The 27,067-nt window shown below is 40.1% G+C and overlaps 1 protein-coding gene across 3 annotated transcripts in view; it reads left to right on the top strand.

Moving 5' to 3' along the window:
• ENTPD4 (ectonucleoside triphosphate diphosphohydrolase 4) overlaps window positions 1–26,847 on the top strand; it is a 33,793-nt gene extending 6,946 nt beyond the window's left edge. Inside the window, exons 3-13 of one of the 3 annotated variants that reach the window (XM_080671667.1) lie at window positions 390–587; window positions 1,097–1,302; window positions 6,781–6,931; window positions 7,410–7,513; window positions 15,607–15,666; window positions 15,941–16,095; window positions 17,704–17,870; window positions 20,658–20,982; window positions 22,799–22,884; window positions 24,374–24,535; window positions 25,704–26,847. In XM_080671667.1, the coding sequence (XP_080527793.1) occupies window positions 390–587; window positions 1,097–1,302; window positions 6,781–6,931; window positions 7,410–7,513; window positions 15,607–15,666; window positions 15,941–16,095; window positions 17,704–17,870; window positions 20,658–20,982; window positions 22,799–22,884; window positions 24,374–24,535; window positions 25,704–25,932 (1,843 nt within the window). In that variant the 3' untranslated portion in view covers window positions 25,933–26,847. The remainder of the gene's footprint in view (window positions 1–389; window positions 588–1,096; window positions 1,303–6,780; window positions 6,932–7,409; window positions 7,514–15,606; window positions 15,667–15,940; window positions 16,096–17,703; window positions 17,871–20,657; window positions 20,983–22,798; window positions 22,885–24,373; window positions 24,536–25,703) is intronic. The other 2 variants (XM_080671666.1, XM_080671668.1) reach the window with 2 other exon arrangements.
• The last annotated feature ends 220 nt before the right edge of the window (window positions 26,848–27,067 follow it).

The following is a 27,067-nucleotide window of genomic DNA, read 5'->3' as shown; positions in this document are numbered from 1 at the left end:
CAAGTATTATGTATTGTGCACAAACGTGCTTCACTTTTATACGATTGGCAGCACAGTAGGTTTGTTTACACCAGTATCACCACAAACATGAGTAATGTGTTATTGCACTATGATGTCACTAGGTGATGGGACTCTTTCAGCTTCATTATCATCTTATGGGACCCCAGTCATATATGCAGTCCTTCTTTGACTGGAACATCTTTATGCAGCACATGACTAATGAGTTATGTAGCAAAGTAGTAATATGGAAAGTGCAGGTATACAGATGCCTATCAGCAGGGAAGTTGGGACAGCTCAAACTGAATGTCTTGTTTTGGATCAGTTTAGGTGAAGGGAGTCCTCTTTGGAGCAGAGTGCTTTAGAATCTGTTTTTTTCTTTGGAATTTCAGACTTGGCATCTCCTGTCTTTTTCCTGCTTCCTGGCATTTTAGCATCTCTCCAGTGGGATGTCCTCGAATTTTGAATACCAATTTACGCCAAATTGTTGTTATTAGTATTCTGGCTGCTGCTGTTTCACTTTTATACTTTTCTGTTGTCATAATCCGAAATAAATATGGGCGACTATCCAGAGACAAAAAGTTTCAAAGGTAAGAGAAAACAAACCATTTATTTTCTAGATGGGATGCCACACCTTCATTTCATGGCTTCAAGACTTTGGGATTAGGTGGCATTTAAGGAGCCTGTAGCTGTAGGAAACAGATGCTGCACTGAATACAGCATGGCATGAAAAATTAAACTGTCTGAAACTGTTTAATCATTAACCACCAAATCCTCCTCATAAGAGGATTTAACATAAGCTCCTCCTATAATGTCTTTTAAGCTGATTTTTCAGTTAATATTGATAGTTGGGAAGTAATTTTGCTTTTCAGAACTTGTTTGAACTTCTTTAAAGGAATAATGAGTGTATCTGATTTAGATTATCTTTATCACTGTCACTTGTTTTCCTTTGACTGATCATTTGGCAGTTGTAAAAATGTTATATTGGTGTCATTGCACTTAGAAAGCACCGACTTGGTGTTTGTTTATTGAACTTAATCCTTTAGGTTTAGAATGATATTCTCTGTCTCAAAAGTATATGTTTTTTGTTCTAAACTAGGTACTTGGCACGAGTCACTGACATTGAAGCTACAGACACCAATAACCCCAATGTGAACTATGGTATCGTGGTGGACTGTGGTAGCAGTGGGTCTCGAATATTTGTCTATTGCTGGCCCAGGCATAATGGCAACCCTCATGACCTGTTGGATATCAGACAAATGAGGGATAAAAACCGAAAGCCAGTGGTTATGAAAATAAAACCAGGTATGTAAGTGATAAATATCTGACTGATATACACGTTCTGTCCTTTCATTCTCTGTGATGTTTCATATTTTTCCTTTTATCTCATAGCAGAACCCAATTGTTCTCCTTGTTTTACTTTTTTCACTTCCTTTATTTTTTTCTATCCTTGCATAAGGCGACTAACACCTTAATAAAATATACAAACACCATGTCTTTCTTTTGTCTTCTGCAGCATTTACCTTATTCATGGTGTCTACTCAAATGTTTGCTAATTGACATTAATTATGGAAGGACTAGAGGTCTGGTGCACGAAATTCATGCACGGGAGAGGGTGTCCCTCAGCCCGGCCTGCACCCTCTCCAATCCTGGACCCCTCAGGGGATGTCCGACTGCCTCTTGCAATCTGGGACCTCTGCCTGCCTGCCTGATTGCCCCTAACCACCTCTGCCTGCCTGCCTGATCACCCCTAACTGCTCCCCTACTGGCCTGATCACCCCTAATTGCTCCCCTGCTAGCCTGATCACCCCTAACTGTTCCCCTGCTGGCCTGATTGGCCCTAACCGCCTCTGCCTTGCCCCGCACCTGGGACCTAGGATTCCCTCCTCCAGCCAGTCGCAGGCACCCAAGACCCAGACTTCCCTCCCTCTGGCTGGCCGCAGGCACCCAGGACCTGAGCCAGCTTCACTGGGCCAGCCACAGCCGCAGGGGACTGTGGGCAGGTGGCTTTTCCTGGGCCGCCTTCGCAGGCGCCCAGGACCGTGGGGCGGGCAGCTTGTCCCTCTCCCAGGCTGCAGGCGCAGCCACTGGTGCCCGGGACCACGGGGTGGGTGGCTTGTCCCTCTCCTGGGCCACAGGCACAGGTGCAGCTGCTGGCACCCAGGACCACAGGATGGGTGGCTTGTCCCTCTCCCGGGCCGCAGCCTGGCTGGTCCCCATTGCTCTATCGCAAGCTCATTTGTGCCTGGCTGGCCCCCATTCCTCTCTGCCCAGTGTTAAGTGAGCAGTTCTGGTATGAGGGCATGAGGGCATGACAACCATTTGCATATAAGCTTTTTATTATGTAGGATTTTATTTTTCCTATTGGGTAGCCATTGGTCTCACTCATTAATGACAAGGCAATTTCAGATACTCATAAAAATCTGTACTTGAAATAATACATTAGTATATGTTTGTCATTTAAAAAAATTGCTGCCCCAATGTATTTCTAATTGTCTAGATTATTTAATAAGGATGACCTTAGAAGAACTGGATTTCATTATGTCCAGTTTTTGTTTTTGTTTTTATAAATCTTCACCCGAGGATTTTTTTCCCATTATTTTGTGGGTTTTTTTTTTTTTAAGAGAAGGGAGCGGGGGAGAGGGGGCGGGGGGAGAAACACTGAGAGACACATTGATTGGTTGCCTCCTGCACGCACCCCAACTGAGGCCAGGAATCAAACCTGTAACCCAGGTACATGCCCTTGACCAGGAATCAAACTCAAGAAAGAACCTTCAGTTCATGGGCCAACACTCTAACCACTGAGGAATACTGGCTAAGAATATGTCCAATTTTTAAAGATATACAATTTCTAAGTCTGTGAGTTATAGAAAAATTGAGATGTGCCTTCCCCATTAGATAATGTACATAAGTAATTCTCAACCATTTTTTTTTTTGTATCTATATAATTTGCACAGGCAGCACTCTTCTTCAATAACATTAGGAATGAAAGGTGTCAGGACCTTGAAATAAGCATTTTATGTCTTGATAGTTGATAATCACTGATTTAATACAGTGAACCAAAGACACTAGAGATTCGGTACTTTAATTTCATCTTGTCAAATATGTTAGATGGTAAAATATTAAATCCAAACAACCCAAGGAATTTATTTTTTAAACTATATTGAATGTTGATAAAAATAATTATCATAATCTATTTCAAAAACAAGTGAAAAGGAGCTTTAGTTTTGTTTTTAACTTTTTATTTATTGATTTAAGAGAGACAGACAGACAGACATTGGTATATTGTTTCATTTATTTATGCATTCATTGGTTGCTGCTTATATGTATCCTGACCAGGGATTGAACCTGCAGCCTTGGTGTACCAGGATGAGGCTCTAACCAGCTGAGCTACCTGGCCAGGAAGGGACCTTCAATTGTAACATAATAGAATACCTGTCGTCATAAAATGGTTCCTAATTACATAGACTGTAGACTCCTTGAGTCCTACTCATTCTACATTGAATAATTCAGACCCCACTTCCTTCTGTAGGCAACTGTCAAACAAGTTATTGTCCCTTGATGTTTGGGCATCTGGGTACCAGCATAGTGCTCAGAAAATTCAAAATCTCTACTTCCTTTTTCAGGATAAAGAAAGGGAACTTAATCTGAGTCTCTTGTTGCAAGCATTATTTTGAATCAGAGTACATTTTTGTTAACAAAGATCATTTTTTTCTCTAAGTCTTAGTGGATGACTTTTAATTTTTACTTTTCTATTTTTCCACCCCTGAAATTTTTATATATTCCTAATCTAGAAACATTTTCAGTATTAAAGTAATAATTGATCGAATGAAAAATTCACCAGGATTTTAAAAACAAACTATATAGCACTTGTTATAGCTTGAAATGGACAATCAAGAACCTTTTTATAGCCCTTCTCTACCTGGAAGCATGGTCTCTCATGTATAGCATTACAGCAACAGTTATCTGTCTGGGTCCACAAATTCCTACTCTGTGAGGGTCCACAAATTCCTACTTTGTGAAATAAGGAATTTTTGGACTTCTGAAATTCCCCTCATCTTTAGTATTGTAGGCTCAGTGACAGGAATTTTCACTACTTATGTATTCATTCAGCAAGTATTTGCTGAGCACCTACTATTTTCTAGACACTGTGTTAGTGCTAAGAATATAAATTTGAACAAGACACAGTTTGTGCCCTTGAGAAACTTCCAGTTGAAATGAGACAAGCAAGTTAATAGGTAATTTTGATAAGGTAATGAATGCTTTGACTAGAGCAGTGGTTCTCAACCTTTCTAATGCCGCGACCCTTTAATACAGTTCCTCATGTTGTCGTGACCCACAGGTTGAGAACTGCTAGCAGGGTCACCTAACCAGGGGTCCTCAAACTTTTTAAACAGGGGGCCAGTTCACTGTCCCTCAGACCGTTGGAGGGCCGGACTATAGTTTAAAAAAAACAACTATGAACAAATTCCTATGCGCACTGTGGGCCTGGGACGAGTCGGCTGCTAAGCAGGACAGGCGGCGGCACCCGGATAAATGTCCTCGGTGGGCCGCATGTGGCCCGCAGGCTGTAGTTTGAGGAACCCTGCACCATCGGAAAACAAAGGTATTTACATTACAATTCATAACAGTAGCAAAATTACAGTTATGAAGTAGCAACTAAAATAATTTTATGGATGGGGGTCACCACAACATGAGGAACTGTATTAAAGGGTCGCAGCATTAGAAAGGTTGAGAACCTCTGGACTAGAGATAAAGGTAAGCATAGAACAGCGGTGGGCAAACTTTTTGACTTGAGGGCCACAATGGGTTCTTTTTTTTTTTTTTTTTTTAATTTTTTTTTTAAAATATATTTTATTGATATTTTACAGAGAGGAAGGGAGAGGGATAGAGAGCTAGAAACATCAATGAGAGAGAAACATCGATCAGCTGCCTCCTGCACACCCCCTACTGGGGATGTGCCCACAACCAAGGTACATGCCCTTGACCGGAATCGAACCTGGGACCCTTCAGTCCGCAGGCCGACGCTCTATCCACTGAGCCAAACCGGTTTCGGCCACAATGGGTTCTTAAACTGGACCCGAGGGCCGGAACAAAAGCATGGATGGAGTGTTTGTGTGAACTAATATAAATTCAAAGTAAACATCATTACATAAAAGGGTACGGTCTTTTTTCTTTTAATTTCAATAGTTTTATTCATTTCAAACTGTGCTCTGATACTGTGCTCTCCAGGGGCGTGTCTCCCTACATCACCACGATAACGTGTCTACGCATTCCCAGGGTGATGTCGGGAGACGCGTCCGTGGGCATTACAAGGAGCCTCTGGAAGATTGAGAGGTTGTTCCTTCTACTGAATGGGCGGATATAAATCCACCCACTCAGAAGAAGGAGCTGCGGCCGTGTTTCCCAACGTTGCCATGTTAACACTGCTGCTGGTGAAGGAGCGGAGGGGAGAGCAAGAGAACCCTCCGCTCTTTCGGCTCTGCGGGCCGGATAGAACAAAGCGGCTGGCATAGAATGTAAAGAGAGCTCATCTTTGCCCTGACCAGTTTGGCTCAGTGGCGTCGGCTGCGGACTGAAGGGTCCCGGGTTCGATTTCGGTCAAGGGCATGTACCTTGGTTGTGGGCACATCCCCAGTAGGAGGTGTGCAAGAGGCAGCTGATGGATGTTTCTCTCCCATCGATGTTTCTAACTCTATTCCTCTCCCTTCCTCTCTGTAAAAAAATCAATAAAATATATTTTTTTAAAAAAGAGAGCTCATCTTCAGGGATCTGCTGGTGAAGACTTCCATAGAGGAAGTAGCTCTGGATGAGGAGGAGTTAGCCAGATGAAAAGAAGTAGGAAGTGGGTAGGGAGGCAAAGAGAAGGCTATTCCTGGTGGGGGTACATTGGCCATAAAGCCAGAGTATGATGTAGAAATTTTATTCAGTATAGTTGAAGCCAAATGGAAGGAATGTGGGAAGAGACAGGATGGGTGAGTATGCAGGGCAGGTTATGCCATTCTAGAGTTGAGCTTTATCTGGAGGGCATTGAGGAGCCCAAAAAGGATTTTAAGCCAGAAAGAGACCCCTTTTGCCTAGGGAATGGTTGTGGAATTTCAAGACTGGACAGTAGGATGTGTAGGCTGGCAGAGGGTGGGGGTAATCAGAAAAGATGAAGAGAAGTAAAAAAATGTGAGAGGAACCAAGGAGAGGCAATGGATGAAACCCAGAATACATGTTGGAATGAGGGAGAGGGATTTTACTTAGGATATCAGGGAGAGGGATTTTATGTAGGATATTAGTTTGGGCCACTGGATGACTAGTGATAGTGGTCACTGAGGTGGGTAACAGGCAGTAAGAGCAGGTTTATTGTTGAGTTAAGATTTGAGTTGTGAGAGGGTTGTGAGCCTTGTTCACTGGGCAGTAACTACACACTGATCTGCAGATTGGAGAAGAGATCTGATAAGAAATCTGATGGTGATGCTAACCATGAGAGTGAGGAAAGTGGGAGCTCATTTCCCAAGGGCAGTGATGACCTCCTGTGGAATCAACTCCAAGTGTTTGACACATACAGATGCTCAGTTAGGTCTGTGATTTTTGATGAGTAAGAATAAGAGAACATGGGACTGAACGTTTAGTACCATCATTTGAGGAAGAGAAATGGAAAGGTGTTGCCAGAGAGATAGGAAAAAAATAAAGTATGGTGTATAGCTTGAATTTCTCTCAAATTAGCCACATTAAAGAAGTATAACTTATTAGCTGAAATATCTGCTTGTTAACGGAGGTGTCCTTTTTCTGTAGGCATTTCAGAATTTGCTACCTCTCCAGAGAAAGTCAGTGATTACATTTCTCCGCTCCTGAACTTTGCTGCAGAGCATGTGCCACGAGCAAAACACAAAGAAACCCCTCTCTACATTCTTTGCACAGCTGGAATGAGGGTCCTTCCTGAAAGGTAAGGGCAGTCGAGGCCTGTGGTTGTGGTGGTGGTGGTTTTATTTTCCTCCTCATTTCCCTTCTCTTCCTTTCCCTCTGTCTTTTCCTCCTCTTCCATCATCATCACCGAAAGGAAGACATTCAAATTTCTTTTTTTTCAAATCTAGAATAGTGCCAGAACTATTTCTTAGCTAGAACTCACCAAATACTTTTTAATATATTTGTTTATGACTGTAAATAGTAAACTATAAAGTTGTCATTTAAAAAATTGATTTTCTATGTTATTAGTTTAAGGATTTGTAGTTTTATATCTAAGAATCACATAATATACACAACTCTTGAAAATTCATTCCTAAAATAATCTTTTCAATGAATTGCTTTGGTTTTAAACTTTATATAGGATATAGCAGAGCCATAATGGGGAGGGGTGTTCCTTTTTTAAAAACAAAAATTCAGTATACATTTTTTGATATGTACAGTTTTGTATTGTCTTACAGCCAGCAGAAAGCCATCCTGGAAGACCTTCTGACTGATATCCCCGTGCATTTTGACTTTCTATTTTCTGACTCTCATGCAGAAGTAATTTCAGGGAAACAGGAAGGTTGGTATATTGGTCTTCACTTTGAAATTTAGGAAACTTGCTTTAAATTCTCCATTTCCCATTGTGTATACTTTTATTAAATTACTCCTAATATCTTAAAATTTGGAAAACCATGGCTTGGAAATATTATAATTTTTAAATGTTTAAATTAGTTTCTTACATGGCTGGCCTTTATTATCCAAACATTAAGCCATTGCAAAAACAACTTAGTTTATCTTCACCACATGTAGGAAATGGATTTTAAACTCCTTTTGGTAGAAAAGTTTTGTGCTCCTTGCCTAAGATACGCAGCTTTCTGGAATTAGGATAATTACTGAGCTATTAGAGCCTTCTATTGATTTTCTCTCTAGGAAGGGGAAATTATTCTTGACTTTGATACACTGAGAAAATATTAGTTCTGTTTTCAAAGAAATGATTTCTTTGAGAATTAAATGACATTATTTGAGTGATAGCTTGTTAGAAATGGAAATTTAAAAAAACACATTTATTTCAAAGTCATCTAACATTTTAGCAAATGCCTCCTCTATGAAAGACACTGTAGAGAATACAAAATTGGGTGAAATACAGACATTGCCATTATTATGTTTACAAGCAAGAGAGGTACACAGTTAACTGCTATATGAGTTACAGTTTTAGATACCTTAAGGATGCTAAGGAAAAAGCATCATGGGAATTTGAAAGAGGGAGACTATTTATTTCTAGCTAAGGGCATCATGGAGAAAATGGCATTTGAACTAATAAGGTAGTTATAGCATGCCAGAGCATGGCATATGTAGGGCTCTGAGAGGGTACATTCCAGGCAGAAGAAATTGTTTGAGTCAACACAGGTTGAAAAAGCTGCACTATAGACGGAGGAACAAAAATATTTTAGTTTGACTGCATTACGGACCTTTTGAAGGTGTTAATAATAGAAAAAGTTGGACAGGCCTTAGTGACATCATCACCACACACACACACACACACAGGCACCTAAAAGATCTATTCATCTGTCCACCAGAAAGTGGGTGGATTGAATCCTAGAGGAGGCTGTGGAGCCAGGCGAGTAGTGGCAGGACGCATGCAGCAGGCCAGGACAACCTTTCTGGCAGAGAAGGTGGAGGATGAAGATGGTGAGTGAGGGTCTATCTGGCTGTGCGTGCTATAGCTGGAGGAACCTGTTGTCTCTGAGAAGACATCACAATGACTGGGGGAAGGGAAAAGGAAAAGGAAAAGAGATCACCCATGGATATCTGGGACACCCTTCACTCAAGAATACCTCTCTCTGTTCTGTAGACTCACCCAAAGCACCAAGTGCTAAGCACACACTTCCCCTAACTCAGTGGCCACTCTTCTCCCTCAATCCCCCTCCATCAATTTTTTTTTTTTTATGCGCATGCTGCCAACCTACCGAGCTCTGGTAAGGGAAACCAAAAACTTGTGCTATAGTGCCACCTTCTGGAAAATAAAAGAAAGTACCCTACTTAGGAACTTGTTGAATTGTTAGAATCAAAATAAACCAAGCTTTACCTAGATAAGAAAGGTATTCACTACTTGAAATGCTCAGCAGAGGCACTGTCATCAAACACCATAATCACGGTAATATGATATCACAAAAAGAAAGTGACAATTTTCTAGTAACTGAACACAAAGACATGGACTATTGTGATCTAATTGATAAAGAATTCAAAAAAGCTGTTATGAAGAAATTCAGCAAGCTACAAAAATACTCAGAAAGGCAATGAAATGAACTCAGGAATAAAATTAATAAACAGGAGTACTTTACCAAAGAGACCGAAATTCTAAAAAAAAAAAATCCTGGTGCTGAAGAACTCAATAAATGCGATGAAGCATTGGGGGAAAAAAGCGTATCAGATGGAAGAGAGAATAAATGAGCTCGAAGATAGGAATATAAGGATGTTTCAGGTGGAAGAGAAGAGAGAACTTAAGATTTTTTTAAAAGTGAATAAATCCTGTAAGAACTATAGATTCCATTAGAAGAGCCAACATAAGATTAATGGGTATACCAGAGGAAAGGGAGAAAGGAGCAGAGTGTATTTAAATAATAAGTGAGAACTTCCCAAACCTGGGGAATGAACTGAATATACAAATCTATTAGAACACCTATTATCTTAACACAAAAAGACCTCCACGGTGCATTATATTGAAACTGTCAGAAATCAATGATAAAGAATTGTAAAGACATCCGGGGTGGGGAGACAGTAACCTACAAAGGAACCCCCATTGAGCTATCAGCAGATTTCCTGGCAGAAACTATAGGCCAGGAAAGAGTGGGTGACACATTCAAAGTGCTGAGAGAAAAAAATTGCCAGTCAAGATTATTCTATCTGGCAAAGTTATCCTTCAGATATGAAGGAGAAAATAAGGCTTTCCCCGACAAACAGAAGCTGACAAGAGTTCACCAGCCACTAGATCTGCCTTAGGAAAAATGTTGAAAGCTCTTCAAGCTGAAATGAAAAGACGAAAGTACACAAAACTCCGATTAAGGTGATAGACAATATTAGAAGCTAACTTTTTAGAATATTATGTCAAACAATTATAGCGTAACAGTTAAAGGAAAGCATTAAAAATAGCTACTACAACTTAGTAACAAAATCACAGCATACAAAGATAATTGGTGGCTTGAAAAATATAAAAGGGAAAGGGTAAAAAGATGGAACCCTTATAGGCAAATGGAAATAAATTTGCTGTCAGCCAAAAAGGACTATTTTATTTATGAGCTGTTTCATGTAAACCTTACGGTAACCACAAAGCAAAACTCTAGAGCAGAGATACAAAAAACAACAAACAAATGGGAGAATGAGCAAATCACCATGAAAACTACTAACTTAACAAAGGTGAACAGAAACAAAAGGATAAAGAAACAACAGGAAGACAAAATAACCAGAAGGCAAAAGATGAAATGGCAATAGTAAATCCTTGCAAATCAGTAATCATCTTAAATGGAAATAGTTTGAACTCAACAACCAAAGGGCACAGAGTGACTAGATGTATTAAAAAATAAAGAAAACCCAATTATAGACTGAAACTTTAGACTTGTTTTAGCTCTAAAGACACACATAGGCTTAAAGTGAAAGGAAGACAGTGTTCCTAGCAAATAAAAACTTTAAAAAGGCAGGTGTAGCCATATTTACATTGGACAAAATAGACTTCAAGAAAAAAGGTGCCGAAACCGGTTTGGCTCAGTGGATAGAGCGTTGGCCTGTGGACTGAAGGGTCCCGGGTTCGATTCCGGTCAAGGGCACGTACATTGGTTGCGGGCACATCCCCAGCAGGAGGTGTGCAGGAGGCAGCTGATCGATGTTTCTCTCTCATCGATGTTTCTAGCTCTCTATCCCTCTCCCTTCCTCTCTGTAAAATATCAATAAAATATATTTAAAAAATAAAAAAAAAAAGGTAAGAGACAAAGAAGGTCATTATATAATGATAAAGGGGTCAATATATCAAGAAGCTATGACATAAATATACAGGATGTCCCCCAAAAATGTATGCACACTTCAACAGCCAATAGCTTATTTTTGAAAATGAAATCTATTTTAATAAACACTGCCTTTATAATTATTCACAATGTGTGTATACATTTTTGGGGACATCCTATTTATGCTCCCAGCGCCTGAGCACCAAAATATATTAAGCAAATATTAGCAGATCTTAAGGAAGAAATAGGTAATAATACAATAATAGTAGGGGACTTCAATACCATACTGTCAGCAATGCATAGATTGTTCTGACAGAAAATCAACAAGAAAACGTTGGAATTGAACCACATGTTAGAACCAATTTACCCAACAGACATCTACAGAACAATCCAGGCAACAACATTCTTTTTTTTTTTTTTTAATATATTTTATTGATTTTTTACAGAGAGGAAGAGAGAGGGATAGAGAGTTAGAAACATCGATGAGAGAGAAACATCCATCAGCTGCCTCCTGCACACCTCCCACTGGGGATGTGCCCGCAACCCAGGTACATGCCCTTGACCGGAATCGAACCTGAGACCCTTCAGTCCGCAGGCTGACGCTCTATCCACTGAGCCAAACCGGTTAGGGCAAGGCAACAACATTCTTAAGTGCACATGGAACATTCTCTAGAATAGATTATCTCAATTTTAGCAAATTTTAAGAAGATTGAAGCCATACCAACTATCTTTTCTGACCACAGTGGTATAAAGTTAAAAGTCAACAAGAGGAAAGTGAGAAAAATCTACAAATATGTGGAAACGAAACAACATTCCAAACAACAATGGCTCAAAGAAATCAAAAGGGAAATAACTATCTTGAAACAAATGAAAATGGGAATACAACATATCAGATATCCTGGGATATAGCAAAAGCAGTTCTGAAGGGAAAGTTTATAGCAATAAACATGTATATTAAGAAATTAGAAAGACCTCAAATAACCTAACTTTACACTTAAAGGAACTAGAAAAATCAAGCCCAAAGTTAGTAGAATGAAGGAAATAATAAAGATCAGAGCAGAAATAAATGAAATAGACACCAGAGAAACAATAAAAAAGATAACAAAACTGGTACTACAGAAATGCATAGAATCAAAAGAAACTATTATGAACAATTATACACCAACAAATGATATGCCTAGAAGAAATGAATATACTTCTGGAAACACAACTGACCAAAACTGAATCAGTATGAAATAAACAACCAATAACGAGTAAAGAGATTGAATCAGTAATCAACTCCCAACATAGAAAACCCCAGGGTCAAATGGCTGAGAATTCTACCAAACTTTTAAGGAATTAACACGAACCCTCATCAAACTCTTCCCAAAATATCAAGGACAAGGGAACACTCCAAATCTCACTCTACGAAGCATTACCTTGATAAAACCAGATAAGAATACAAGAAAATAAAACTGTAGACTAATATCCTGATGAATATAGATGTAAAAATTCTCAACAAAATATTAGCAAACCAATATCAGCACATTATGCCCCATGACCAAGTGGGATTTATTCCCGAGACAACAAGGATTCAACATATGCAAATCAATAAATGCTTAATTGCTTAATACTTTAATAAAATGGAAGGTGAAAATAGCATGATCATCTCAATAGACACAGAAAAAGCATTTGTAAATTACAGCATTTGTTTATGAAAAACCCTTAATAGATTGGGTATACCTCAACATAATAAAGGCCCTATATGGCAGACCCACAGCTGGCATTATAGTCAATGGGGAAAAGTATTTCCTCTAAGATTAAGAACAAGGTAAGGATGCCCACTCTTATCACTTTTATACAATACTAGAGGCCCAATGCATGAAATTCATGCAAGGGGCTCGGCCCTCACAGCTGAGGTGGCTGCCCTCGGCCCTTGCAGCCGCAGCTTCGTCCAGAAGGTCGTTCAGCTGTCCGGTCTAATTAGCATATTAGCATATTTTATTATTATAGATAGTACTGGAAGCCTACCCAGGGCAATTAGGTAAGACAAAGAAATAAAAGGCATCCAAATTTTAAAGGAAAAGGTATAATTGTCACTATTTGCTGATGATAAACATAGAAAATCCCAGAGAGTCATTCAAAAAATTGACTAATCATTGAATCAACATTTTCTGTAAAGTGGCAAGATACACAGTCAATACACAGAAAGCAGTTGTATTCCTTTACACTGATCATGAAGCATCTGAAAAAGAAAAAATAGCATCAAAAGCAAAAATACTCAGGAATAAATTTAACCAAGGAAGTGAAAGATCTGTACAATGAAAACTATAAGACTTTGCTGAAAGAAATCAAAAAAGACAAACAAATGGAAAGACAGTATGTGTTTGTTCATGGATCAGAATAATTTATATTTTTAAAATGTCCTTACTACCCTAAGCCATCTACAGATTCAACATAGTCCCCATCAAAATACCAAAGGCATTATTCTTCACAGAAATAGGACAGTTCTTAAATTTGTATGGAACTGCAAAAGACCCTGAATAGGGAAAGCAATCCTGAGAATAAAAGAACAGAGCTGGAGGTATTACATTTCTGTATTTTAAACTGTACTACAAAGCCATAGTAACAAAAACAGTATGGTACAGTCACAATAGACACATCAACCAGGGAAACAGAGAGCCCAGATGTAAACCCCTGCTTTATACAGTCAGCTAATAAGGGGGATAAGAACACCCAGTGCAGGGAGGATAGTCTCTTTAACAAGTGGTGCTGGGAAAACTGGAGAAACACATGCAGAAAAGTGAAGTCGGACCTGTCTCATACCACTCACAAAATTTAATTCAAAATGGATCAAAGACTTAAATGTAAGACCTAATACCATAACATGTCTAGAGGAAAACTTAGGGAAGAAACTCATCAGTATTCATTGTGGCAATGATTTTTTTTGGACATGACACTAAAAGCACAAACATAAAAAGCAAAAATCAACAAATGGGACTACAGCAAACTCAAGTTTCTTCACAGCAAAAGAAACAATTAGAATGAAAAGGAACCCACAGAATAGAAAAAAATTTTTGCAAGCAGTATATCAGATAAAGGTTAATATCCAGAATATATAATAACAACAACAACAACAACAAAAAACCACAATACAGTTGAAAAATGGTCAGAAGAATGAAACACTTTTTCAAAGACGACATCAAAATGGGCCAACAGGAGCATGAAAAGATGCTCAATATCATTAGTCATCAGGGAAATGCAAATTACAACCACAATGAAAATGGTAATGGAAAAAATAAAAATTTAAAAACCCCACAGTGAGATATCACCTCACACCTATTGTAGAATGGCTGTCATTCAGAAGATGAGAGAACAAGTGCTGGTGAAGATGTGTTGAAAAGGAAACGCTTATACTATACATTGTTAGTGGGAATGTAAATTGGCCTAATCACTATGGAAAACAATATGGAGGTTTCTCAAAAAATTAACAATGGGTCTACCGTACAATCTAGCAATTCCACTTCTAGATATTTTATGCCCAAAAGGAACGCAAAAGGACTTTGACAAGATATATGCACTCTTATGTGTATCACAGCGTTGCTCACGATAGCCAAGATATGGAAACAACCCAAATACCCATCAACAATCAATGGATAAAAAATATTATGCCATGAGAAGAATATCCTGTCATTTGCAACAACATGGATGGACCTTGAGCACATTATGTCAAGCTAGAAAAGTCATACATGAGAAGACAAGTGCTGTATAATATTACTTACTTTTGGAATCTGAAAAAATCAAACCTGTAAAAGAGTAAAATGGTTGTTACCAGAGGAGGGGGTTGGGGGTAAGATGGTTGGTGTTTAGTAAATGAGTCATAGAGATCTAATGCACAGTACAGTTGATCCTTGAACATTGAGGGTGTGAATTGCGCAGGTGAACTTAATACCAGGTTTAAATTCAATTGCATAATGAAGATAGTAAAATTATACCATGATTATGTAACATAAATTTCACTATTAGGGCAATGATATTACAGTATATAAATGCATTCAATAACACACTGTACATCATACTTAGAGAATGTTACATGTCCAATTTATTCAATTAAAAATATTGGACAGGTCTTGAATTGTCCGGCTGTGAAATGTGGACTTTGTTCTGTAGATCAGTTTGGTAGCAGAGAATAGAGTGGGTTGGAGAGGAAGAGTAGGGGTAGAAGATTGGATCTCTGTAACAGCTTAAGTCAAGATGGTAATGAAAATGGGTTAAGATTGGATGTAGGAAATGTTGTAAAAAGAGAATCAGGTGTTGCAAATGAGTGAAAGTAAGAGATAAAGGAAACAAAAGATTCAAAGTTAACTTGTTCTAAAACCTTGTAATTGATAGGTTTAACTTCATAAAAAATAAAAACTCCAGTATTTTAAAACAACTATAAATTTCTAAGGAAACTTAGCCTCTAGGATTTATATTTTCAACCTATGTAAATGATATGAAACTAAATTTTAAACTAGGGTTTTCTTTTAAAGCCACTAGGAAAAGATAAAATGCATAGTAGAAATGTGTTATTTCAGGTGATGTTTTCACAGGTTGTCAGGGAGTAAAATAAACGAGATGTTTGCACAGACAGCATTGATCAGAGTTATACAAAGTATTTTAAAACTATTCTTATCTTTACCCTGTGCAATGTCTACAGGTGTGTATGCTTGGATCGGCATTAATTTTGTCCTGGGACGATTTGAGCACATTGAAGATGGTAAGTATCATGTTTCCAACTAATGCGTATAACTGGAAATTATGCCTTTTTCTATGTAGTGTAAAGGATAAAAAGGAGCTAAGTTTTGTGACACAGCTAAGTGTAGGGTGGGATGAGAGGAGTTGCTGTTTCGCACAGCTTGATTTTCGTTGGGAAGAGGAGGCTGGGTTTGCCTCGAAATGTTTGAAACGTACCGTGAAAACATGGTGCCTCTTGCAGAGATCCCAATTCTCTGGATCTGTTCTGTTCCAATGGGTGTTTTTCATGCTTCCAGATGATGAGGCAGTTGTGGAGGTTAACATTCCTGGAAGTGAGAGCAGTGAAGCCATTCTCCGGAAAAGAACTGCCGGTATTCTCGACATGGGAGGCGTGTCAACTCAGATAGCATACGAAGTCCCCAAAACTGTAAGCTTTGCCTCCTCACAGCAGGTTATTATCTGTACAAATTTTCTTCTTTTTGATTTGGTTTCATTTAACATGTCTCCATCCATTTTTGTTTTGTTTTCTGAGTCTGAACACGCCTTTACTGTGCTTGCTGAGGTACCTCTGCTCAACCCAGGAGAAAGGAGACAGGAGGAAGCCAAGGCAAACCTCCCTAAGCCGTTTGTGTTTGGTCATTGAAGTCAGCTGGTTTGTTTTCTGAACTTACATGGAGTTTTTCTTTGATAATACGTGCCAATCACATGCTTGAATTTTGTTTATATTTTCTCTTCAGTTCTTTTTCTCATCAGGGATTGAAAAACTTAAAACAGCATCAGATAACTTGATATAATTAGGGAAAATATTTTTTTTTAACTGTTCAAATAGCTTTCAGCTTTTCCAGAAAGGACTGAGGTTTGTATTCACTGATGCTACGTTTCTGAACTTCAGTTTACTGTCTTTTCTCCATCCCTTCAGTGCTCTCTATCGCTGCAGTTTCCTAAGAGGCTGGTGGCCTTGTGTGGAGAGCTGCAGAAGGGTTTCCAGATATATTCCTGAGTTGCTACATGTCTTTATCACCCAGTTTCCATTCTGCTGTAAATTAATACCAAAGCCTGGTCCCCTCCACTTTCACCCAGCGTATTGTCATAGTTAAAAAGACTGGTGCTGGACAAGAAGCCTAGGCTGCATCGTCATCCTGTCCTCACTAGTTATGTGACCTTATGCAAGTAACTTAACTTCTCTGAGCTGGTTTCCATCTATGAATGTGAATGCAAGTGCCTCTAACATAGAGTTATCAGGTTTAAATGACATAGTGCATATATCTAACGCATTGCTGGGCATCTAGTGTTCGCCCAATAAATGATATATTTATTAAACTCCTTAGAAGAGTGCTTTGTAAATTCAAGTATTACAATCAGTGTTTCCTATTTCCTATCTAGACATGCTTCTAGAAACTTATACTCAGTAAAAAGTCATGTCATCCTCTTCAGAATAGAGTAAAAAAAATATATAAAGCAAGCTTGAAAAATACAAATCAGTATTAAAAATGTCCTAAGGATGAATCATCTGAAGAAATTGTTATCATTTTGGTTTTACTTCTTTTCATTCTTTTTTCTCTATTTATTGTTTTTATAAATATGGTTATAATCTTACTGTTTATGCAGTTTTGTGCCCTTTATTTAATAGTGCATAAATGTCTTCCTCCATGAACTTGATTAGCATAAGTTATAAACCCTCCTAGGAGTCGTACATTTAGATGATGTCCAGCTTTTTCTGTCCCAGAATTGCAAAGGACATTTGTGTAGAGAGACTTGTCAATGTTTAGGATTACTTCCAAAGCATAGGATTCCTTAAATAGATTTACTAGGTTAGCAGAAATGAACTATGTTACTAACTTCCTTTTTCAAAAAGTTGTAATAATACCACACATGGGCAAAGCACCTGAAATCTTTTAAGTCAGAATTGTCATATTGAATTAGGAGGGACGCTTAAAAGGAAATACAAAAGCAGAAATTTTTGCTTCATTTAGATGAGAATTTTTTAGATCCTTCTTTTTAAAGAGGGTGATTGTTTTTGTATTGCTTAAAATACTAACATTTGTTACCTTCACGTCAGGAAGAAGTAGCTAAGAACTTGCTGGCTGAATTTAACCTTGGGTGTGACGTTCACCAGACTGAGCATGTGTACCGAGTCTATGTGGCCACATTTCTTGGGTTTGGTGGCAATGCTGCTCGACAGAGATATGAAGACAAGATATTTGCCAACACGTTTCAAAAGAACAGGTAAAGCACCTTTCATTGCTCAGCAGGCATGTTTAAATCCAGGTCTCTCCTTCAAGAAAACATACGAGGCAAAGCAGGGAGACCTCAATCAGCAGAAGCCTGTCAGCACTGTTAGCTTTTTTTTTTTTTTTTTTTTAATATATTTTATTGATATTTTTACAGAGAGGAAGGGAGAGGGATAGAGAGCTAGAAACATCAATGAGAGAGAAACATCGATCAGCTGCCTCCTGCACACCCCCTACTGGGGATGTGCCCGCAACCAAGGTACATGCCCTTGACCGGAATCGAACCCAGGACCCTTCAGTCCGCAGGCCGATGCTCCATCCACTGAGCCAAACCAGTTTTGGCAGCACTGTTAGCTTTTTATTCCTCTGCCAGCTGAGTGGGAGAGGAAGTGAAAGGATGCCAGGGTCCTGCCTTCAGCCTGACATCCCACCAGGCTCCAGAGGAGGCTGTGGCTGTCCCTTAGACCCACTCCGCTGATGGAGGAGAATTTCACTCTTAGCATATTAGTAGTTCTGAGCCCTGGGTAATGCATTCCAGACTGCAGAGCCCTTGGGAAACTCAGCACCAGCCCCACGGCAGATGCCCTAGAGCCTGCAGGAAGTGTGATAAAGTTGTCACTGGTGATAAAATTGAATTATGTGATGTTCTGGACAACCAGCCTGTGCACTTATTTAGTGGATAAGACCATAGTGAAGGAAGTTATGCAAGAGAAAGAAATGATCTAGAAGTCAAAGTTAGTGGTTTTAAACACATCAGTGAAACTTTTAAAAACGAGTTTCTGAAGAATTCTGATATATAAAATATGTAAAACAAAAGCAACACTCTATCAGTTTAAATTTATTTTAAAAGTTTAACTATATAACAATATTTATTCGAAAGTAGTCCATAAAAACAGAAAAGCCATTTGGATGGATAAAAATATCTGAAATGGGAGGTCAAGTAAAATATCCTATTAATTACTATTTTGTTTTTTTCGTTTTGATGAAACAATTTTGAGGGGGAAATTCTTATTCATAGAGATAAATGATAGTGTATTTCCTTGATCAGTTTAATCTTAAACCTGTGGAGGCCTGAACTTTAAGGAAGACCAAGAAGTCAGAGCCATTTGATAACATTTTTCAGAAATTCACATTTGTGACTAGAAAAGACAAGAAAACTTGTTCTTTGCTCCAGACGTTAATTGAATAGTGTTGTCAATAGATTGGTAGTCCCATGATTTCTTTTTTAAGGTAGCATACTATATAGCACATCTTAGTATAATTATTTTTTACAAATGTCTTAAAATAGAAATATTTCATAGGTAACATTTGAATCAGAACTTTGGAAAAATGCCTTCTTCTGCAACCCTAATTTTTACTATTGGTTTAATGTCAACAAACTTGTATAATGGACATTTGAGTGGTACTTCTTAATTTAGATGAAGGGCAAGCAACTAAAACAGCATGAAGTATACATTTGACTAGTCTTGGACTTTTATAATAATTATAAATGGTAGTCAACACTTTTTATATATGTTATGAATTTGAGCCTTGAAATGTTTATCTCGTTGCCATTAGTAGTGATGATTGATTTTTTAATTAAACATCTTTAATTAGTAGCAAAGACTTCAATGTATTACATTCAAGTGCATTTTGAGTTCTGATCTTAGGAACCAACAACTTGTCAGTTGAGTGGTTAGTAAACACTTGATTACTGTCAGTGACTGAATATTGAATCAGGCACTCTCCTAGTAGCTAAACACCCTGTAGTCCCTGTGATTTCCTGGTATCAGATACTAACATAACTCCAGTATTGGAAGCTCTTCCCTGTTTCTCAGATGCCTCACAGTGAGTACACGTAGCAGGAGGACAGATCTTGATGCCTGGGAATTTCACTGGCAAGTTAGTAAGCATAGTGCAGTTTGGTGAGCAAAGTTAAGATTTTTCTGTGAAGCTTCTCAGAGCCTGTAACACTATAGAAATGCTGTTATATGCAACAATTTAGGTCAGTAGTTGATTAATTTTTTAAAAATCAGTTAAAACAGAGAATCATAAAAATAGAATCAAACCTCAGGCATTTTGTTTTAGCATACGTGTTTATTTGCCAATCTTTTGCTCTGGAGTGAAGTGTTGTTTTAAGGCTACATCCGTCATTTCTCAGGTGTTGTGCACTACCCTCACTCAGCTCGATATCATTTTGACTTTCTTTAAAGAATACCAGGAACTTAAAGACATTTTTGAAGAATTTGATACCAAATCTAGATTTTTTTCTCCTTTCCCTAAATTATTCTTAAATCTTGCTAACACCTAATTTGACAGCAGTTTTCTGGCAACTTGCCTATATCATATTTTTCTAAGACATCTAAGCTAGTTTTCACAGGATACATTTTCACTTGTTACCTTTTTTCAGTCATATTTCATCTTTATATAATAAAAAATCACAAATGCTAGTGGCAGAAATGGGGCTGTGAACAACACAGTTGATGGGCACAAAACAGCCGTGAACATAGGAGTGGGCGGAGCTTACGGACCACAAGCACTCAGGGGTGGGGACTCCAGGCTGTGTGCAGAAAATGGAAAGCATTGACCAGGTAGGTGTTTCACTGGACTCTGTGAAGGTGTCTGCCATACAGAAGCGTGTCTCATAATCTCCAGGTGGGGCTCAGGTGTGTCTTCCCCTCACCTAATGATCCTGGAACCCTGTGTTCCACAGAACACATTTTGAGAGGCACTGGCCCCAAGCCTCTTCTTCAGAACACAGTTTTCTGTCGGTCTCATGATAAAGTTTTTCTTTGTTCTGTAGGCTCCTGGGGAAGCAGACTGGTCTAGCTCCTGACACTCCATACCTGGATCCCTGCTTACCCCTAGACATTAAAGATGAAATCCAGCAAAATGGGCAGACCATGTACCTGCGAGGAACGGGAGACTTTGACCTGTGCCGAGAGACTCTCCAGCCTTTCATGAACAAAACAAATGAGACACAGACTTCCCTCAATGGCGTCTACCAGCCCCCCATCCACTTCCAGAACAGCGAGTTCTATGGCTTTTCTGAATTCTACTATTGCACTGAAGATGTGTTACGAATGGGAGGAGACTACAATGCGGTTGCGTTTACTAAAGCTGCAAAGGTAACCTTCAAGGAAAGCATTTTCTGTGTGCTTTGAGAGACTGGTGTAGACAGTAGCAGGTCATGTCCTCCCTTTACGATTGGAGGCCCAGGCCCAGGTTGAGAGAAGGGAAAGGTGGAGGATGTCATTGGGAATTGGGTGAGAGAAATAGTCACAGCAGGAGCAAGAAACTCACTTCTGCCCCCACTCCATGAACTAGTCTGCTCCCAGTGGCTCCCAGATTACATCCCTTCACACTGGTGTGTCATAGTGGAATTATCATCTGACAGTACTCCATGCAGCCTTCCTACTTCTGTTCTCTTGTTCTCCCTGCCTTTCTGACAGTTTCTTAGGCTCTTTCATGGGTTCCCCCTTCACACCCTTAAACCTTGGTGACCCCAGACATGCACTCTTGGCCTTCTGACCCTCAAGTTCTTGGATGGTCTCATCCATGCTCATGATTTGCTGCTATCTCTCAAGAAGTGGCTGCAGTCCTGACCCTCACCCCGTGCCTGCTAGATGTCACGACTCCAAATACATCCACCATTTTCTCCCCACTCTGTCCCTGTTATGGTCTCAGTTGATGGCATCACTAACCATCTAGTCCCCTCCCAGAAAACCCAGGAGTTATAGACTCCCCGTCATTTGTTCGTCCCTCGCTGGACACCCCTGTATAATCAAGCATGTTACTTGATGTCCTAGATATTTCTCAGAGCCCTCCCTGCGTTCTGTCCTATTGTCCTTGTCCCGGCCTCTGTCAGTCACCTGCACTATTGCGGGAGCCTCCCAGTTGGCCTTCTTACATCTGGTCTTCATCATTCATCTTCCAGCCACTCCCAGAGTGTTCTGTTAAAACACAGTGCCAGCTCTGGCTGGTTTGGCTCAGTGGATAGAGTGTCGGCCTGCGGACTGAAGGGTCCCAGGTTCGATTCCAGTCAAGGGCATGTACCTTGGTTGTGGGCACACCCCAGTGGGGAGTGTGCAGGAGGCAGCTGATCGATGTTTCTCTCTCATCAATGTTTCTAACTCTCTATCCCTCTCCCTTCCTCTCTGTAAAATATCAATAATATATATATTTTTTTAAAAAACACCATAGTGCCGTCACCTGCCCTGTTAAAACCAGCAGCTTCCTTTCCTTCCAGGATACATTTCGGATCCCTTAGCATGTCATTCCCACCCTGTAGCGTCATCTCCCCACCGAGCTCTTTATACTGTGATCGTAGCAGACAGCTGTTTGTTTCCCTCACGAGTGCTACCTCCTGTTTCATCTTTATCAAGGTGGTTCCTGTGCCTGAGATGCCTGTCCTTACCCTCTCACTGCAGGCTGAGTGCTGTTCTCTGTGCACCCTGTTGCAAGTTGCTCAGCTTCTCTGAGCTTCAGTTTCTTCATCCTTCAAATAGAGATTAGAATAGTAGCCATGTTGAGGAGTCATTTTAAGATTTACATCCAGAAAAGGTACTTACACAGTGCTAAATACATGTAAGCTATTAATGTGATTACAAATAGCTTCAGGGAAAGGTGGCACCTCTTTCCCTTCTCTGAAAGATGCAGTCCTTTTGTAATAATTTTTGTGTTCCCAGAATCTCCTGGGAGAGACTGTCTCTTTAACAGTAACTTTGGAAGAATTTTAAGACCAGGAACAAGCACTCTGCTAATCAATAGTATTACTGTGTGTCTGTGTGCCTTGTCTTCTTGGTACACACATATAAGTGAGGCTTCTGTTCTAATTGGAAGGATACGCTTGTTATGAATAAGAACTTGGTAAACCCTTTTTCAATGAAATAAATTTTTAATAAACCCTTACTAATGATTTATTTTGGGTAAAATTTCTTTTAGGATTATTGTGCAACAAAGTGGTCAATCTTACGAGAACGCTTTGACCGAGGACTGTATGCCTCTCACGCTGACCTCCACAGGCTAAAGTAAGTCATGGACGACCAAGCCCAGAGGGTTTTTAGAAACAGCACATTTAGTAGGGCCCCTAGCTCACTGCACCCCGGCCCAGCCACCTGTCTATCTTTGTCAAGCACTGTTTCTCCTCTTCTGTCCTGGCTTCCTTTCAAACATGATGATAATTACTTGTGCCTAAACATATATTGCTCCAAATGTATTTTTGCTCACTTTTGCTGCACTTTCCACCTGGATTCCCCTCTTCATCCTTGGCTATTGAAATCCTGCCCAGACATCAGTCAGGGTGGGCGCTGTCCCTTTTGAGTCTTCCTTTCAGCCAGACTCCCTTCTTCCCTCTGGGTCTCCAGAGCGCTCATTATGTCTATCTAGTGGTGTTTACCATTTCTGCTTTGTTGATAGTTGGCTTTAAAAAAATCTTTTCATTATAAGTTATTTAAGTACACTGACTATCTTATTACTTGTTATTATCTATACTATATATATAACAGGCTAAGTGACCAGCCGACTGGCCAGTAGGTATGACACTCACTGACCACCAGGGGGCAGACGCTCAACACGGGAGCTGCGGAGCTGCGGTGACTTGGCAGTGGCGGTTCTAGGGTGATGCACCCCAGAACCAGAGAGGAGGGAGCCCGACTCCTCGCGTGGCCACATGATTTCACCTTTGGCCATGGGTTGTTGTTACTGGGGTACTGTTGGCCCCAAATCTGGTTTACTGCACACTTGTGTTTGTGTTCCGCAACCTGTATGACAGCAACTTGGCAGAGTGCTCTCTCGCACTCTGGGACCCCTTGGGGGATGTCAGAGAGCCATTTTCAGCCCGATGCCTGCAGGCCAGGCTGAAGGACCCTACCTGCAGAAGGGACCCTGCTCACTCCATAGACACCCTTCGAGCCGTGGTGCCACCCCAGGTGCAGCTGGCTAGGGAGGGACCGTGGGAGGTTGGCTCAAGGGTGTGTCTGGCCCATCTCACCCAGTCTCGCCCCACCAGCCACCTTCTAATTAATTTCCTTTCAATGTGCACAAATTCGTGCACCGGGCCACTAGTCTCTTAATAACTTGCTTAGCCCACTGCTTTGCAAAAAGTAAACCTCTGATAAATAGTTAGAATCATAGAATAACAGAGAAAATGACCCTCTTCTCTTTTCATTTTATAATAAAGAAAATGAGGTCTAAGAAGTTGGAACTTGCTCAACATTTATTTAACAAATAAGATCTGGAATGCCAGAGGAAAAATTGCGTCACCCAATGTACTAAATTCTCCTGAGCCAGGTTTCATGAGCTGGTTGATTTGCCAGGTAAATTGTTTCGTGTTGTGGGACAAGGAGTGCATAGACCACGTCAGTCACCTTGAAATGCAAGCGACTGGTGTGGCTGCGCGGAGCACTGGCCTTGTGAAGCCGTCACAGCCACGTTGGTCCCAAAGGGGAAGACTGTCTGTGTACAGTTTATTTTGACAAGTGAGTCAGTTCCACTTCTGTGTGTGCTTGGTGTTGGCAGGTACCAGTGCTTCAAATCTGCCTGGATGTTCGAGGTGTTTCACAGAGGCTTCTCCTTTCCTGTCAACTATAAAACCCTAAAGACAGCCTTGCAAGTTTATGACAAGGAGGTGCAGTGGACCCTTGGAGCAATCCTCTACAGGACCCGCTTTTTGCCCTTAAGGTATGGATGTGAATTGGGAGCAAGAATCAAACACAAGATGCTTTTCTCGTTTGCGATCATCATGGCAGCTGTGGTTTGTGAATGTCTGGACACTCTTGTTAGCACTGACCGTGGGCAGAATTGCATACTCAATGAGTTTGACTTTGCTCCGCCCTCACCCCCAATCCTTTTTCCCTTGCCCCTCCCCATCCCTTCATATGCAGCACAGGGTTTGATTATTCTCAAGTGTCAGCTCCCCAACCTCTGCACAAAAGGGTCAGTTCTAGGGTTCTTAACATTTATGGCCTTGGAGCCCTTCTCAAAATAATGTTTTTAGTGCATAACATTAATATATAGGTTACAGAGGAAACCATTGTGTTGAAATATATTTATCAAAATATTATAGAAAATAAGTTTATAATATAGTAATCTGTGTTCTTTATTAACATAAGATTACAAGGTCTGGCAACAGAAATGGTACCTTCTGTAATTTCAGTGTAGTGTCCTAGTGTCGTATTTTAAGGCATCTGCAGAGCACCACAGTGTGAACTAGAGACCTGTGAGTTTCACTAGGAACAAATCACAGGTCCTGCTGCTACTACAGTAGTTTGCTGGCTACTTCCTGTCCAGTGGACACTACATTAGTTGGAGATGGGTAAAGAAAGATGTGTGCTTTTCCCCATTCAGGTTCACAGACCAGGCTCTCAGTCGACCCCCACAGAAGATCCCTGGTTCACTGATAAATGAGGTCTTAGCTTTTTCAGTTCCCCCACCCGCCCCCTTCATTTCCTTGAGCATCTGCAAGCAATACTTGTAGCAGGGCTAACTGCAAAAGTTGTGAGTAGTGGGTATTACTGATCAGAAACATGGTTTGACTCCACATTGCCTTCCGTGTATAGTGAAACCCTCACATTTCTAAATGTCTCTGATTTTTGTTATAACCAAATTATGATGATGAGTACACTTTCACATGTTATCTCATTAATACTTGCAAGTGCCCTCTATTAGGCCATATTATCTTACATTTCAGAGGTAAGGAAACTGAGTCTCAAGGTTAGTGTTTGTCTGCAGAGCTGTGTCCTGACCCATGCCCCTCTAACCCATGTCCTGTGCGCTGTTAGTCACATTATTGCCCGATTAGTCCTCTGTGACCTCTCATGGTTGATGGCTTTTGTTTCCATGTGGGCAGAGATATCCAGCAGGAGGCCTTCCGGGCCAGTCACGCTCACTGGCGGGGCTTCTCCTTTGTCTACAACCACTACCTGTTCTCCGGCTGCTTCCTGGTGGTCCTGCTCTCCATCCTCCTCTACCTGCTGCGGCTCCGACGCATTCACAGGCGGATGCTGCGCAGTGGGGCAGCCGCCACCCTCTGGCTGGAGGAGGGCCTTCAGGCCCAGAAAATTGTGGGAACCTTGTGAACAGGAACAGGAGTTAGAGTGCCCAGGAAGACCTTCTAAAGGAAAAGCCATTTTTGCCTCAGGGTTTCTTCTCCTTATCTTTGTTTTATTTTTCCCTTCCCTTTTTGGTCCTTGAAACAAAAACAAAATCCTTTGTCTGTAAACTCTGCTGTCCTGGAAAATTGCATTTGGCCCTGTTTTGTACACATCTTTAAATTGAGGAGTAGGGAAAAGGGAAAATCACTTCATATTTGCTATATATGACATCTGCCAAAAATTATGGAAATTTTTGGTTTTTAAGGTATTTTTAATTTTAAACAGATGCACTTTGATAGTGGAGGGAAATGGCAAGGGTGTTTTCTATGGTGAAGATGGGACTGAAGAGTGAGACTTTTACAGAACCCAAAACCTACTGAATGAAATTAAAATGCTTTTCCCTCTATATTGAAAGCTCTAACCTAAAGAGGATGATGTTTAGTTTTTATTTATTGTTTAGGTCTGTCACTATGTTTTCTTTGCAGGTTCAAAAAATCAAAACCTAAAATAGAGAAATATAATATCCAAAATGGAGAAAACTAGTTACTAGGAGGTAACTATTTTTAAAATTGATAGTGAAGAGACCTGAAAAATGTGAAATAATTACTAAGAACAGTGTGTGTGTGCACGCAAAATGCTAAGGAAAGAGAATGAGGAATACTGTGCTCTTTTAGAAACACTCCAAAATTTACTGTTTCATTTTATTTTATTTAGAAAAATCTCCATTACTATTATCTTTTCCTGACCATAGGTAATTACTTTCTTTATCCCATTTTCCAGTGGCCTTAGAATACCAGGGCTTTGAAAGAGTTAGAAAATTTGTAGTTTCACTGGTTTTGATGTTACTAGAACTTGAGCTGGTGCCAACTGACAGGTATGCCAGTATTTTTATATATATATGTGTGTGTGTGTGTGTGTGTGTGTGTGTGTGTGTGTGTGTGTGTATGTATATACATATATATATATTAGAGGCCCGGTGCATGAATTCATGCATGGGTGGGGTCCAGCCAGCCTGGCCAGGGGAGGGGACATAGGCGGTTGGCCGGCCTGCCTGCTGATCGAACTCCTGGTCAAGGGGACAATTTGCATATTAGCCTTTTATTATATAGGATATACACTG

The sequence above is a fragment of the Plecotus auritus genome (genome assembly GCF_963455305.1).
Source record: "Plecotus auritus genome assembly, chromosome: 6".
NCBI classification, from domain to species: Eukaryota; Metazoa; Chordata; class Mammalia; order Chiroptera; family Vespertilionidae; genus Plecotus; species Plecotus auritus.
The sequence above is the reverse complement of the archived record's forward strand: the minus strand, read 5'-3'. Positions and strand labels throughout refer to the sequence as shown.